Raw genomic sequence first — 15,227 nt, 5'->3', positions numbered from 1 at the left:
ATACTCAACTGATGTCTATAAAAACATTGCAAAAGGCAAAGAGATTTTCCTTCATCCAGGGGAAAGCTGTGGCTCAGATACAAGGTAATTTACAATACTTTAAAAATGTTTAATTTTATTCAGGTTAACTTTTAAAAAGATTGGTGAGGTTATTTCAATATATCAAAATACAAAAACAAAGACATAGCCTATCATGCAATCCACCATACACATAAATGATGGGGATTTTTGGTCAATTTTTAAGGGAAAAATATGTTAATGATTTATATAGTATGCATTGGCCTGAAGGTCCAAAGGAGTCTAAGCAGCTCAAAACTCTAATAACTGATGAGCTATTAGACATCACAGACACCAGGGACATCCAACTGTACTTCACAGTCCAAGTAACTTCTCCAATTCCCAAAAAAGGAGAAAATTAATATGGTGAATTTTTTACGAAATTAAATTTATCCAAGGTTTAAATTCTGAGTTTATATCTGTCCTCCTATTCTGTTAAGCTGTCCATTATTTTATTAAACGAAGTGTCAAAATACAGTGGTAATTTTGTTTTATTGTGATTACTTGGTATATTTAAAAATAGCTGGAAACTTTTGGTTTATCCAATTTTTTATTTCTACTTTTTTTTTTAATCCTCTAGTTTGGGGACCAATGAGCAAGGATAGCTAAAAGTCACAGTTGGGGGAGGGGAGGACTAGTTAAATAGTAACCTGGCTAGAGAACTCTAAAAAGCCCTTTATAATTACAGTAGACCAGCAATTTTAGAAAATTATTTCCACTGCATAATTCATCATAAAAACGTAGACTATGCTGTTATCCTTGAAAAAGGAATACTATTCTAACTATCAAAGCCAGGAATATTTTAAGGCTTCAAAAAAACTTAAAGTGACATTACCATGCCAATGTTACCTATTTGTACTGTAACTATAACTCTAGATCAAAAAAAAAAATCAGATGTTTAAAACTGGATAAGGCTGCTCAAATTTAATACCATTATCTTGATCAACCTTCCCTACCACCACACTCTTCCTTCTTTACTCAAAACATTATTCTTGATACAAGTAATTTTAGGGACCTTTCTCAACACGCTAATGTAACCATTCCCTGTTACACAATTTGTACAGTAAATACTCATCTTTAATTATACAAATATAAGTAGTTAAGGATAGACAGCAAAAAGTCAAAACAAAACCAAAAAAACCCTATTTCATTTAAAACCTTACAATTTACGAAGTTCCAATTATAACTGTTAAGTGCGGCTATAAATCTTTATGCATTCTCTCTGTAGCTGGGATAACAGATAGAGAGGAGCAAAAAGCATCAATTCTGAGGACATATTTTATTAAACCCCAGAACAGAACTTAAGTATGTTTAAAGGCTTGTTAGCCGGGCGCGGTGGCTCACGCCTGTAATCCTAGCACTCTGGGAGGCCGAGGCGGGTGGATTGCTCAAGGTCAGGAGTTCGAGACCAGCCTGAGCGAGACCCCGTCTCTACTAAAAATAGAAAGACATTATATGGACAACTAAAAATCTATATAGAAAAAAAAAAAAAAAATTAGCCGGGCATAGTGGCGCATGCCTGTAGTCCCAGCTACTTGGGAGGCTGAGGCAGTAGGATCGCTTAAGCCCAGGAGTCTGAGGTTGCTGTGAGCTAAGCTGACGCCACGGCACTCACTCTAGCCTGGGCAACAAAGTGAGACTCTGTCTCAACAAAAAAAAAAAAAAAAAAAAAAAAAGGCTTGTTAATCTGTTCAACAAACTACATGTGGGTTTACTATATTTGGCCCTTCCAAAATGTGGGATAAATCCACTCAGCACTCGCAACAGAACACCTGTGTGGTTCATCATCCTTTGCCCTGATTATCCTAGGAGGCTTCCAGCTTGAGACACATGAATATTTGTGGACCTTCATGGCAGGAGTACAGTCTAGGGAGTGTCTCCTCAAGACAACACAAAGAACCAACAGCAAAGGGTAAAGCTTCCCTTTCCTCAAAGGCTTCCTTCCTGTTCCCTGTCTTTTAAAAAAAAAACAAGGCTCCACTTCTCCTAAGGGAACTGCAAACAGATGCTTCCCTCATGTCTCTTCTAACAGCAGCAATGCTTGTCACACCTGCAGACCAGACTCTGAAGGGCCCCACAGAATCAATAACTCCACTCTGCTTTCGAAAGAAAGGGGAAGAGGGTACACTAACGAGAGTTCGTCCCACAGTGGAAGACAGGAAATATTGGTGATTAATTGGAATATGGTAGGGTTGTATCAGAACCCTCAGAAATAAAACCAGATGCCCAAGGAAGTTCTAAGCTAATAGCTCTGGAAATGTCATTTTGCCACCCCCATACGTGCATGTTTGTTGCATAAAACAGTTGTGAGCCTGTAAGAACAGCTTAAAATTACTGGTTCTCCCAAAGAATACAACTGTACAAGATGAAATTGAAAGGTCCAAATCAGATGATTTTTGTAATGTCCTGTAGGCACACATGAAGGCTGCAGTGCTAGCTGAGGAAGGAGGCACACAGAATGCCTGCGAGAAACCCAGGCTCCTCAGCTAGCTGATAACGACTTCAGGTATCTGGAGCTAGGGGCTGTCTCATTTCATTTGACACCCTCCATCTTCACATCAGCTAGTGCAGGCAAACCGAGCCTCCCAAGAACAGTGACCTTGTCCTCCCCCTAGTTCTTCTAACACTCTGACAAGAAGTAAATGAAAATGCAACCCATTTCAGCCCCTATCAATGTTACCTCTATAGTCTATTTGACTCAACTCTGTGTTTAAAGTACAATTAGGATAAATATAAATGTTAGAACTTGAAAAAACCTTGGAGACTATCTAGCTCAGCCCTCAATTTTACAGATGAAGAAACTGAGCTGTGAAAGGATCAATGGCAGACCGAGTCAGTGGCAGAACCAGGTGGCACCCAGACTTCCCACCTGTTCACTACACCATGCCGCTTCACCACAGGCCAGATCAGATCCTCCTCATTGGCCAGGGTCTCCAGGGCTCCGTGGTGATTGCCACATAGTTACAGCACCTGCAGCAGGAAACTGAGGCCCACAACACTCAACCCAGAAAGCTGAAAAAGAACCTGTGCTTCCCCACAAGTCAGTTTCAGGTAAAGGGATAGGCAAGTACCCTGTATCTAGATAATTTAGGTAATTCCTTTCCCCGGTACTGCAATTCAAGTAAAAGCAAAGATGAGGGGCATTTTAGGTAAATACACATGGCTAGAGAGTCCTTAAGTTGTGAAACTGGGCTTAAAACCTGGCTTATTAAACTAGACCAGTGGTTTTCAACCTTGGCTACCTATGAGAATCAACTGCCAACCACGTGCGTTAACTGTCTTAGACATTCAACCTGGTTGAGCCTTCAGATGGCTACACCCCCAGACACTGTGGAGCAGAAAAAAGTCTTATCAATTTGTCTCAAACTCCTGAGCTCAAACTATCCACCCACCTCAACCTCCCAGAGTGCTAGGATTACAGGCGTGAGCCACCGTGCCCAGCCCCTAAAAGTCTTATCAATTTGTCCCTGTCCAAATTTCTGACCTACCGAATCCATGGGCGTAATAAAAATGGTTGTTTTAGACCACTAAGGTTTGGAGTGATTTGTTAGGCAACAATAGTAACTGAGACATCAGGAAAGCTTTAAAAAAAAAAAAAAAAATTCCAATGTCCAAGGTGCACCACAGCCCAATTACGCTAAAATCTTTGGGAATGGGACCCAGGCATCTGTTTTTAAAGCACCCCAGATGATTCTAACGTGCAGCCAAGTTGAGAATTACCGTCTAAACCTGCACGTTTGAATACAGTAGCCACCTGGCACATGTAGCTATTCAAATTTAAACTAATGAGGCTGAGTGTGGTGGCTCAAGCCTGTAATCCTAGCACTCTGGGAGGCTGAGGCAGGAGGATCTCTGGAGCTCAGGAATTCGAGACCAGCCTGAGAAAGAGCTAGACCCCATCTCTACAAAAAAATGGAAAAATTAGCCGGAGTGGTGGTGTGTGCCTGTAATTCCAGCTACTCAGGGGGCTGAGGCAGGGGAATCGCTTGAGCTCAGGAGTTTGAGGCTGCAGTGAGCTATGATGACACCAATGCACTATAGCCAGGGTGAAAGAGCGAGACTCTGTTTCCAAAAAATAAATACATAAACTAATGAAAATTAAACAAAATTTTAAATTCAATTCCTCAGCCAGACTAGCCACATTGGGCAGTGCAGATACAGAAATTCTATTAGGCAGTGCTGGTCTAGACCAGCAGAGTTCTCAAAGCTTGTTCCTAGGCTACCAGCATCAGTACCACCTAAGAAGTTGCTAGAAAAGCAAATTCTAAAGCCCCACCTCAGACCTACTGAATCAGAACATCTCAGGGTAGGGCTCTCAAATTTTGGTCTTGTTACTGACCATACAAAATCACTTCTTCCATGTTCTCTCTCATACTTAACTCTAAAAATTACCAAATTTTGGCTTCATTATTATGTAAGAAAATAGCTCATGTCATACAATTTCAAAGATTTTTTTTTTGTGCTGGTGGGCGTGAGAAGAAATGTCTTACAATTAGTAAGCAAAGGACTCTAAAAAGTTTGAAGATGCTGTTATTTATAATCACTAGAAGAAATAACCATACAGTCTAAAACTATAGAAATGGTTGAAAATTATGAAATTCAACAGACTATATTCAATTACTAAAATTATCATTGGGAAACTATGTAGTGTGACAAAATATAAAGTAATGGAAGAAAAGTAAAACACAATTTTTTTGGGGGGGGGGAGTGACAGGGTCTCACTCTCTCTCCCAGGCTAAAGTACAATGGCACTATCACAGCTCACTGCAGCCTCCAACTTCTGGACTCAAGAGATCCTCCCACCTCAGCCTCCCGAGTAGCTGGGACAGAACACAGAATTTTAAGTGCAAATGTTTGTATTACATGGACAAGGGCAAAATGAAGGTAGAGGAAAAATAAGAATAACTGACTTCTTAGGCTTGGTAGACAATGATTCTCCCCTGTCTCTTTTTTGGTTTTGCCCTGCTTCTTATAAAGTTACCTATACAAAAACATTTGACAGTGTCTAACAAAGCAACTTTTTAAAAGGTACAACTGTGCTTTGACATGAAAATTCTACTGGAAGGATAATTTGGTAGAACAGTTCTACTACTTTATCAATGATTCACTGAATTGTTAATCTGCAACATGAAATCAACATGAAATCAATCAAATGAGGGGGCTTGGACTGGTGAAATCTCAGGTCCTCGCCCTGAGGGTATGGGGCGGGGGGAATTCTCCTCTCTACTTTTCCTTTTGAACCTTAGATCTACAATCAAATATATAAGAATTATATATTTGCACAAATAAAATTTGAGAGATGTGAAAACTTGATCTTTTTTGTATTTAGTTTCTGCCCAGTTGTTGAGTGGCAAAATGCCAAATAAACAAATTTCCAACGGGGAATTTCTTCTTTCATTTGCAAGTCTAAATTTCCAGAAATATTTTGTAGAGGATTCTTCTTTGAAAAGATACCTCCTGGGGCCGGGCGCAGTGGCTCACGCCTGTAATCCTAGCACTCTGGGAGGCCGAGGCGGGTGGATCGCTCGAGGTCAGGAGTTCGAGACCAGCCTGAGCAAGAGCGAGACCCCATCTCTACTAAAAATAGAAAGAAATTATATGGACAACTAAAATATATATATACAAAAAATTAGCCGGGCATGGTGGCGCATGCCTGTAGTCCCAGCTACTCGGGAGGCTGAGGCAGTAGGATTGCTTAAGCCCAGGAGTTTGAGGTTGCTGTGAGCTAGACTGACGCCACGGCACTCACTCTAGCCCGGGCAACAGAGTGAGACTCTGTCTCAAAAAAAAAAAAAAAAGAAAAGAAAAGATACCTCCTGGATCTCACATAAATCAACTCTTGATTGTTTTAATATATGTTTTCATATAAATTTTAGCATTACTTCTTTTATTGATAGCTCTGTTGTTAGTAAACTTAATTCCTTGTATTTTTCAAGGTACAAAGGAATCTTTCTGTGTTTCTGTATGCTTTATTGATTTCTGTGCTATTCTGTTTCCTTTGTGGGTAATGTTCTAAAAACTCCTTTAATTCTATTTAAACACCTTCTCTGCTCTTGCTCCAGCGAATATTTGAGAAAGGATAACTTCCGACTGTATTATTCTGAAAAACTTTGATGTCTTGAAGATGCCTACTATTTGAGGGAAACTTGTTCCTGTAAATTTTCTTTAAAATGTGAGTATAGGCAGGTGTGATTTTATTGAAAATTGGAAACAATTCAAATTTCCACTTATTGCTAACTAGATTTTGCCACAAGAAGCTGAGTTAAGTGGTAGGATGATAAACTAGGCATTTTGGTACTATTCTGAAAAGATGTAAGAATATGGAATTTTCCCCCAGCTCAATAGGCATATACCTTTTTAAATGAAAGGGAACAAAAAAATTTCTTAACTAAAATTTTTATAACAGTTATGCAAAAAATATGATTTAAATTTTTTTCCAGCTTTTAATACTAACCACAACTAATTATCTTTGGGAATGTGAGTAATTAAGAGTTGTCTACAGCAGCTACTACCTTCAATGCTAGCATTTATCTATGCTCCTATGAAAAAGAAAATTATTGCTTTTACTTTTATTGTTGGAAGTTAAATAGAAAAGGGATTTGATTGACAGAAGCTTTTAATAATAATAATAACTGCAGAGATAATCTACAAATACTTTCTATATGCTGGGCATTCTTGAATCTGAGCATTGAGAAAACAAAGATAAATCACATATGGTTCTTTCCCTGGAGAAACCCCAGAATTTAGCTGGGATACAGCTATATCTGAGAAATATACTTAATATAAAAAAGACCAAAATCAACAAACAAAACAATGCACTTTAGGGGGAAAAAAGCAGACTATATAGAGAAAGCTATCATTAATGTCCTCAGACAAACAGAAAAGATACCACAACCAAGAAACAAGAATAGGATGCTATTAAAAAAAAAAAAAACACACACACACAGGCCAAAAATGAGTTATTGAAAACTAAAAATATGATAGCAGAAAATAAAAATTAATACACTAACTGCCATGTAAGTTGTATTTAACTCATGCTAGTTTTGAGCCCAGGGCCTCATGAAACATATGTAACTTACGTCTCTTCACCGTGGAAGCCATGAAAGCTATTTTTCAAGTTGCATATAACTCATACACAGAAAACAATAAAAATAACAAATTTTTCATTAAATTAAAAAGGATCTTTTTTTGTTTTCTGAATTTTTATTCTATTTTCGTAATAAAACATCGTGGCCCCAATGAAAAAAATTTTTTTCCAGTGTGGCAGTCAATGTGTTAAACATAAGGGTTGGAAGAGACAGTGGAAGAAATCTCCCAAAAGGTAGGACAAGAAATGAAAGGTAGAAAGGAAAAATAAAACCATCAAAGGACCAGTTCAGGGAACCCCATGTCCAAATAAGTGCTCCAGGAAAGAACAGAGAAAATAAAGAGGAAGAATTACTAATGAACTAATTCAAGAATTTTTTTCAGAATTGAAAGACACCAGTTTCCAGGTCAAAAAGGTCCACTATTGTAATCCACAAAAATTGGAAAGAAAAGAATATTCTACAAGACTCCAGAGAGGAAAAAACTAGGTCACATCCAAAAATTTAGAAATAGAAATAACTTCTCAACAGAAGCAGCAGAAGATAAATGACATTGGAACAAGGTCTTTAAAGCAGAATTTGATACCCATCCAAACTATCAATGAGGTAAGTAGGTAGAATGAAGACATTTTTCATAGATTAAAAATTCTTTACTTCCAAAACATGCTTTCCCAGGAAGCCACTGAAGGATGTACTCTACAAAATGGAGGCAGCAAACCAAGGACAAAGACAAGGAAAACAGAAAAATAGGAGATTCCACACAGAAGAGAGGAATCCCCGGTAAGACAGTGCAGGGAAACCCCAAGAAGAGAGAGGTACCAAGCACAGAGGGCTATCAGCTAATAAGAGAACATGTTAGAAGGGTCATGGAGAAATGTCTCTAAGATGATGAAATTGAGAGTATCTGATGTGCTCCCTTCTGCAGCACATATGCTAAAATTGGAACAATAACTGAGAAAATTAGCATGATCCTTCTGGCAAGGATGACAAGCAAATTCATGAAGCATTTCATTAAAAAAAGAGAGAGAGAATGAGGACCTAATATGTTTGAAAGTCTTGAAAGGAGCTTTAGCCAAGGGGAAGAGGGTTTGAATGTTGAATTAATGATAAATACATAGAAAAAGAAGCAAATTAAAGGAAAAAGGGGGAAAAAAATGTTAACTCCAGGGAAAACAAAGTTTTGTATTTGAAATACTTAAAACACAAGACTAAAAGTAATTATAATGCAATGTAGTTTAGAGTGGTGAATTTACAATTATTTTGATGACAGTCCACTGTTAAAAATACAAAGAATTCATTGAATAGTACATGGCTCAATGTAACAGTGTTCTAGTCATATAAATAATTAACATTAAATATTGATCCAGCCAAAATTACTATACAACTATACTGGGAAAATGGGGGCGGTGGTGGGTAGGAAGAGAATCTGGGGATGGAGTGGGAATAGGAGAAGGAGAACAAAGAGAGCAAATCAAAAACTAGCACCACCACCAGCATGTTATTTAGAAATATGGAGGGAAATTCCAAAAGAATGAACTAAAACCACTGAAAGTAGTTGCCTCTGGGGAAAGAAATGAAGAGGAGGACTTTTTTTAGCATGGCCTTTATAAATTATAAAACTATTTTACACTTTAAATTATGTACACTGGTTTAAAAAAAAAAAAAAGAGCCCAAGCTCTTACCCACTAAACCTGTGTTTTTCAAATTATGTGACTCATTACTGGGTTGTGAAATCAATTAGTAAGTCACAACCATAATTTTTTAAATGAATTCAAACAGAAGGGGATAAAAAATAAGAGATAAATTACACATAGTTAAGAGTATTTTTTCATGAACTTTTATAATACTCATACCTACACACACAGGTTCATAATGTAAAATATATTTTTGCCTGTGGACTGTCATCAAAATAATTGTAAAAAAATCACCACTCTAAACTACATTGCATTATAATTACTTTTAGTCTTGTTTTTTAACTATTTCAATGTGCCTATATTTTAAAACAAATTGAAAATGCTGACAGCTAATGAAAATAATCCATTATAATGCTCTTTATAATTCCACTAATATCATGTCTGAAAAATGGTTACTCCTATATTAGTGCAATCTAAATATTCTTTGCTTTCTTACAATTAACTCTCTAATATAGCCAGAGAGCTGAGTAGCAACACAGAAAACAGAATTCAAAGTCCTACAACTGATTTTATAATGTGGAATATTACTGATTCTTAGGTGATTTATCTTTTTTATTTTGTATGACTTTCACTAATATTTAAGTTTCTGATCTAGAGAGACACTTGAGCCAAAGGAACCATCCTAAAAGCCTGGAATGACAGAAGAAGCCTGCTTGGAAATAAAAACTTGCCATATATACAGGTTGAGTATCCTTTATCCAAAATGCTTGGGACCAGAAGCATTTTTTATTTCAGATTTTTTCTGATTTGGGAATATCTACATTATATACTTACTGACCGAGCGTCCCTAATCCAAAAATCCGAAATCCAAAATGCTCACTGGAACATGTCATTGCTCAAAACATTTTGGATTTCAGATGTTCGGATTAGGGATACTCAACCTGTAATGCATAAACTAGAAAACATACAGGCAATTGACCAAGAAGCAGCTTTCTTCCACTGCCTCTGCCTCATATACTTTGCAAGGTACGCTGTTCACCTTGCAGTATGTAAAAATTAGGCAGGAAGCTAAAAATTTGATGTTCTTTTTCTAAGAGCCCATATTCGGGCCAACATTTTCTTTTCACTCAACTAGGTTAGATACACACTTTATTTTGGATCCTTACAATTCACTCACATAAAATAATCAAAAACCTCTGTAGAAAGCAAGTTCCATTATACTCTTTTCATGATAAAGCCTCACTTTCTAAAAGTCATGAGGATCAGATCCACATGCCAACCACCTATATTTTAAAAACCACCACTACCATTCATACTGAATGTAAAAAAGAATGAATGTGTCTTAATATACTGATATCAAAAGATACCAAATACATTTGTTAAAAATATATATAAATAAGATTCACTTTGTGTGTGTGAAAAAAATGCACATATATAGCTTTAAAAATGCATGAGAAATAAATGACTATGGTTCCCCTTTTTCAGAGAGGTGAGGGGATGGGCAGAGTAGGGGTATCAGCAGGGGTGAGAGGAAGACTTTTCACTGTATAGCTCACCTATTTTGGCAAATTAGGCATTCTCATTCTATCCCCCACCCCTTCCCCATACCCTACCTCCTAAGAAATGCCTTGCTTCTGAATCCTACTCCACATGCTGCACTCACGTACATACAACCACCAAAAAGCAATTTATGCCAGGTATGCTTTTCATCGACAAAGGACATTCTCCTAATCTTGCAAACATGAACCTACACTCTCAGCATTCACAAGACCACACAAACGCCACCTGACTTCAAAAGCTGCCAGGACCCCGGTGGTAAACACAGCCCCTCCTCAGTGCTCCCATCACTTGTGCCAGGCACTGTGCAAGAACACGGGGCACAAAGGGGAGCAGGACAAGGTACCTGCCTTCAGGGAGCTCACAGCCTCAAGGAAGAGACAGAAGAGGAAACAGAGAATTTCCAAATAATATGATACTTGTAAGGGCAAAAGTATACACCAACGTAATTTACCACATTGTATTTTAACTGTTTTTTTCCTCTCTCTTCCCACATCTCTCAAAGATGAAAGCCTCTGGCATAGGCACTGGATCCACAGTTATCTTTAGATGCCCTGTGCCAAGCATGGAACTCGCATGATCTGAACTTCATAAATGTCTCCTGGATAGCAATGCAATGGTATTCATATTTTCAGAAACAAAATTCACATATGCCTTCATGTTTCAGAACAGTGATCAGTATATATGTCAACTATTAACCTGGACCTATGCAATGTATTGTAGCCCTAGAATTTCAGCACCAAAACATTTTTTACCCTCAGAAGTCCTCTGATCATTTTGTCCTCACCATGCAGTCTTGGCTTTGATTCCATAAAGGGGGGAAAGCATGAAAGCTGAGCCTGTTTCTTTTTCTGGAAGTTAACGTACTCTCACTTGTTTTTACTCATTAGACTGAAAACTTTCACCCAGTAACTTTAAATCTCTACTCATGGTTAATTTATTGGTAAATTCTCACAACTTTTAGGAAAATGTTAATTCTCAATTTAATACAGATTTGCCAGTATTTAGTTAAGGACCTCTTACACTTCAATCCTTGGACCTCTAGATATGAAAAATAATAATATTCTCCAAATTCTACTCATTCAGCTTTGCCCTGTCCTGAGCTCTACCCAAAAACAAATGATAGAAATGAATTGCAAACATAGCATGAAGCATTGTTGCAATTAATCAACCCAGAGCCCAAGAGAGGAATTGTTTCTATTTTTAAGCACACTGCTGCTTTAAGGGAAAACTGTAGAGAAATATGAAACCAAGCTGCATAATGAAAATCAGAATGCATTTGGTGTCTTCCACCCTTGCAAAAACAGTAATCCTAATCTACAAGTAGCACTGCTGTGTTGACTCTTTTCAGTTTGTCTATAACCTAAATGACCAGTACTCACCTAGAATCTCACAGAAAGGGCCCAACCACCACTCAAAGAATCAGATCTACCAGAAGGACAAAACAAAACAAAAAAGCACCTATATTTCAATGCTATTTGTACAGCTCCAGATAAGGGACTATCCAATAAGCAAGCAGATGGATAAATCCCAAAATCACCCCATAAAATTTACTTAAAAGATCCTGATTAGTGAGTAATGTGGGAATCCTATAAATGATCAACCGATTACTTAGCATTTGGAACCAACTGTCCACAGTTATATTCTATCCAAATTCCACAAAATTAAATCTGTTTCTCTGCACAAATGACAACACTTGATTTCATTAAATAGTAGCTAACAGTAGCACTCCTTATGGTGAAGAGTGACAAGGAGCAGGTGCCAAACCAGCAAAGACAACAGAAGCAGCAGCTACATATAAAAGGAGCTATGATAGTCTACCTGTTTCCCAGACTGCTTTGAAGAATCTGACCCAATAGAATTTTTTTTCTAAAACAATATAACAATATCTAGTTTTGGAAAAACACTTTGGTGATGTGGGCATTTAATTTAATCTGTAAATATTTTCATTTGTTCAATTAGTTTACTTATTATCAGCATGAAATATATTATCTACACTGCTATAAATGTATCTAAAAATACTATCCAAGGATACATCCATATAATTTGGCTGTTAGATATCACCGTAAGAATCTGCAAGAGGTAGCAGAATGTGTGCAAACTGAATAAAAACTGCTAGGCTCAACACAAAAAGCAAAGCATTCCCAATCTTACCACCTCATAATTTCTTCCCCAAAATTTAGCAAAATTGTGCCTGACCACCACATGATTATAGAATGGAGGCAGTTGCTTCCTTTAGTTATAAAGTAACAAACCCTACTTCTCTCTTCAGTGAAATTCTCTGAAGAGTAAAATTCACCAGAATGTATCTCATCAATCAACAGGTGACTTTTAGAAACACGAACTCATACTCATTTCCAACAAAAATTACTTTTGTAAAATCTCTCATTTTTTCTTTGATATTTTTTATAAGCTACTGCATTATTTATTGAATGAATTCCAACTGATTTCTTCTCAGGGGCTTACCAGAAAAATGCCAAATATTCAAATTATTTTAGGGCATTTTCCCATACTGATGCATAGAACAGAGCAGAATAAGGATCCAACAGTTACCACTTTTCAAATGCAAATATGTTGCCATCTAGTAAATGCAGCCCCCTTTTAAACGTCCCCCCCCCCCGTGTCTATACAGTTCAGGCCACTACTTTTGTTTCCTCGAAAATCAAAATTCGCGCATTACATTCAGGCATTATCGCGATCCAGCACCAACAACAAAAAAATAGATTTTAAATGGTCCAGCCTGAGCCTGCCTGCCTCGTACTAGAACTGTTTTGCTTTATTCTCCACCCCCGCCCCCCACCATTTTACACACAAAGTCCCTAAACGATTCTGCCAAAGGAAACAAACCGTGCAGTGGTGGAAAAAATCACAGGCACTGGGTTCCACGAATAATAAGGTCTTGGGCTGGTCACTTGCCCGCCTCGGACCTCAGTTTTCTTATCTGTAAAATGTGACCACAGGACTAATCATCTGGCCCGCTCACACTCGGGGGGCCTCACGGCCCGCCGGACGGGTGCTGGCTCTGGCCAGGGTGCCCTGACACCGCAGCGGACGAGAAGGGACGGGCGGGGAGGGGGAGGCGCGGAGGGAGGAGAGGAACTTGGACTTGCAACAGCTTCGAACAGGAGCGTGCGATAAACTTGAAGCCGTCCTCCCAACAATAGGGAAGAGCTCTCCCATTTTCCTGGCTCAAACTTGCAGGACCTTGCGAGGTTGGATCCTCCTACCCGCCCTCTCCGCACCCGCGTTACCTTTCTCCCTGTTTGGTGTTAGAAGGAGGAGGGTGCAGGACCGTTTGATTCCCTTCCATCTCCACCACGCACTTGGTGTTCAGTTCCAGTTCTGAAAGCACAGAGCAAAGCGAACGTTGCAAAGTCGAGCATCCGCGCCGCCAGGGGCTCCGTCCCGAGAGGCGGCCGAGCCGGGAGACGGCGCCGCGGCCAGTACGGGCGCTGCCTGCGCCGCGTTCTCCGGCCCCGGCCGCGCTCCAGCCGCCCCAGCCTGGCCGCCCCGCAGTTTCCAAAGTTGCCCCCGCCCTCAGCCCGAGCAGAAATAAAAACGAGCGGAAAGCTCCTCACCTCGTCGGTTCATGGGCCGGACGCGGACGGCAACTTTTACCTTGGTATCCGACATGTTTGCTGCGCTCGCCGGGCCGCTCGCGGCGCCCGCTCGGCCCGAGGCGGCCCCTCACGCGCCGCGCCGCCGCCGCCGCAGCCGCGCGCCCCGCGAGCGCGGCCGCCGCCGCTCCGCCGTGTGCTCCGAGAGGCAGCGCCGAGGCGCGCGGGCCATCCCGGGGGAGCGCGACGCGGGGCACGGCCGCGGCCCGGGGAGGGGCGGGCGCGCGGGGCGGGGCGCGGCGGCGGGCGGGGAGGAGGCCGCCGGGCCCAGGCGCCGCTCTAGCCGCGCCGGCCCAGCCGAGCGCGCTGCGCCGCGGCCCCTCGCGGCCGCCGGGGGCCCGGCCACGCCGCCATCTTCCGCGCCCCGCCCTCTCGCCGGGGTCGCCGCGGCTCGGGGAGGCCGGACGCGGGCGCGCGCGGCGCTCAGGGGCGGCTGGAGTCCGGGGCGGGACGCATTGTTCCCCGGGGCCGCCTCCCGGGCCAAGCCTGCACCGGCGCCTGCGGGACCCCCGGGACACGGCCTTGAGCTCCAGTCGCCTTCGGGGGCCGCTGTCACCCGCAGACCCGGAGCCCTTGGGCGGTGGGAAGGGCTCCGACACGCCGTGCCAGGTGGGCAGGCCTTCCCCGCGGAATTAAATGCGCCTCAACCGAAATCCCGGCGCGCCGTCTCCCTCTGCCCCACACGGAGCTTGCAGCAGTATTTTAAGATCTTTGTGGTGAACCGAGACTAGAAATTAATCTGTGAATCTGCCACCGACACAGTGTGTGTGTTTGTAAACAGTGCTCTCCCTTCCTTTCCCTTCCTCTCCTGTCGTGGGAGGGATGTCAAGTGGGCTGGGAGGGTCATTAACTCTTACATAAGAATTTAATAGCAACGAATTCTGTCATCCTGCCAAATGCAGACCTCGCCGCCAGGGCGGAACTGGACGAATCTGATTTATTCGGTTTGGTTCAACAAGTGCTTATGGGGCGCTAACTGGGTGCCAGGCATTTGAAGCATACAAAAATCCAAAATGTGGAGTTTAGATCCTGGAATCTTTCCATGTTGCTTACATGTAGAAATCCATTTGTTGGGAGTTGTGTTGAGGTCCGGCTGTGTGCAGGGTGCTGTGAGGACACACACGAACGTGAATAGTGTTACGCGCTGTACTCCAGAGGCACACGCGAAGGTGGGAGAAATGACGTGGAGACACGCGCTGTGCTAGACAGTGTGTGGCGGGTGGCAGGAAAGAGGTGCAGTCTGTCTCCAACACATACCAAGTTATGGCCGGACTTTA

At 41.1% G+C, this 15,227-nt stretch overlaps 1 protein-coding gene and 1 non-coding gene across 5 annotated transcripts in view; one reads left to right on the top strand and one right to left on the bottom strand.

The window, feature by feature from the left end:
• Positions 1–14,138, bottom strand: part of KIF13A (kinesin family member 13A) — a 197,781-nt gene extending 183,643 nt beyond the window's left edge. For 3 of the 4 annotated variants that reach the window (XM_069493541.1, XM_069493544.1, XM_069493545.1), the window contains exons 1-2: positions 13,912–14,138; positions 13,585–13,675 (exon numbers count right to left, since the gene is read on the bottom strand). In XM_069493541.1, the coding sequence (XP_069349642.1) occupies positions 13,585–13,675; positions 13,912–13,966 (146 nt within the window). In that variant the 5' untranslated portion in view covers positions 13,967–14,138. The remainder of the gene's footprint in view (positions 1–13,584; positions 13,676–13,911) is intronic. The other variant, XM_069493543.1, reaches the window with a different exon arrangement.
• LOC138399220 (U6 spliceosomal RNA) lies at positions 8,052–8,160 on the top strand. Its single transcript, XR_011236117.1, has one exon. It is a non-coding gene; the product is annotated as a U6 spliceosomal RNA (small nuclear RNA).
• Positions 14,139–15,227: the final 1,089 nt, after the last annotated feature.

This window comes from Eulemur rufifrons, chromosome 18 (assembly GCF_041146395.1).
Source record: "Eulemur rufifrons isolate Redbay chromosome 18, OSU_ERuf_1, whole genome shotgun sequence".
Lineage (NCBI taxonomy): Eukaryota > Metazoa > Chordata > Mammalia > Primates > Lemuridae > Eulemur > Eulemur rufifrons.
This window is presented reverse-complemented; position numbering and strand designations above follow the sequence as displayed.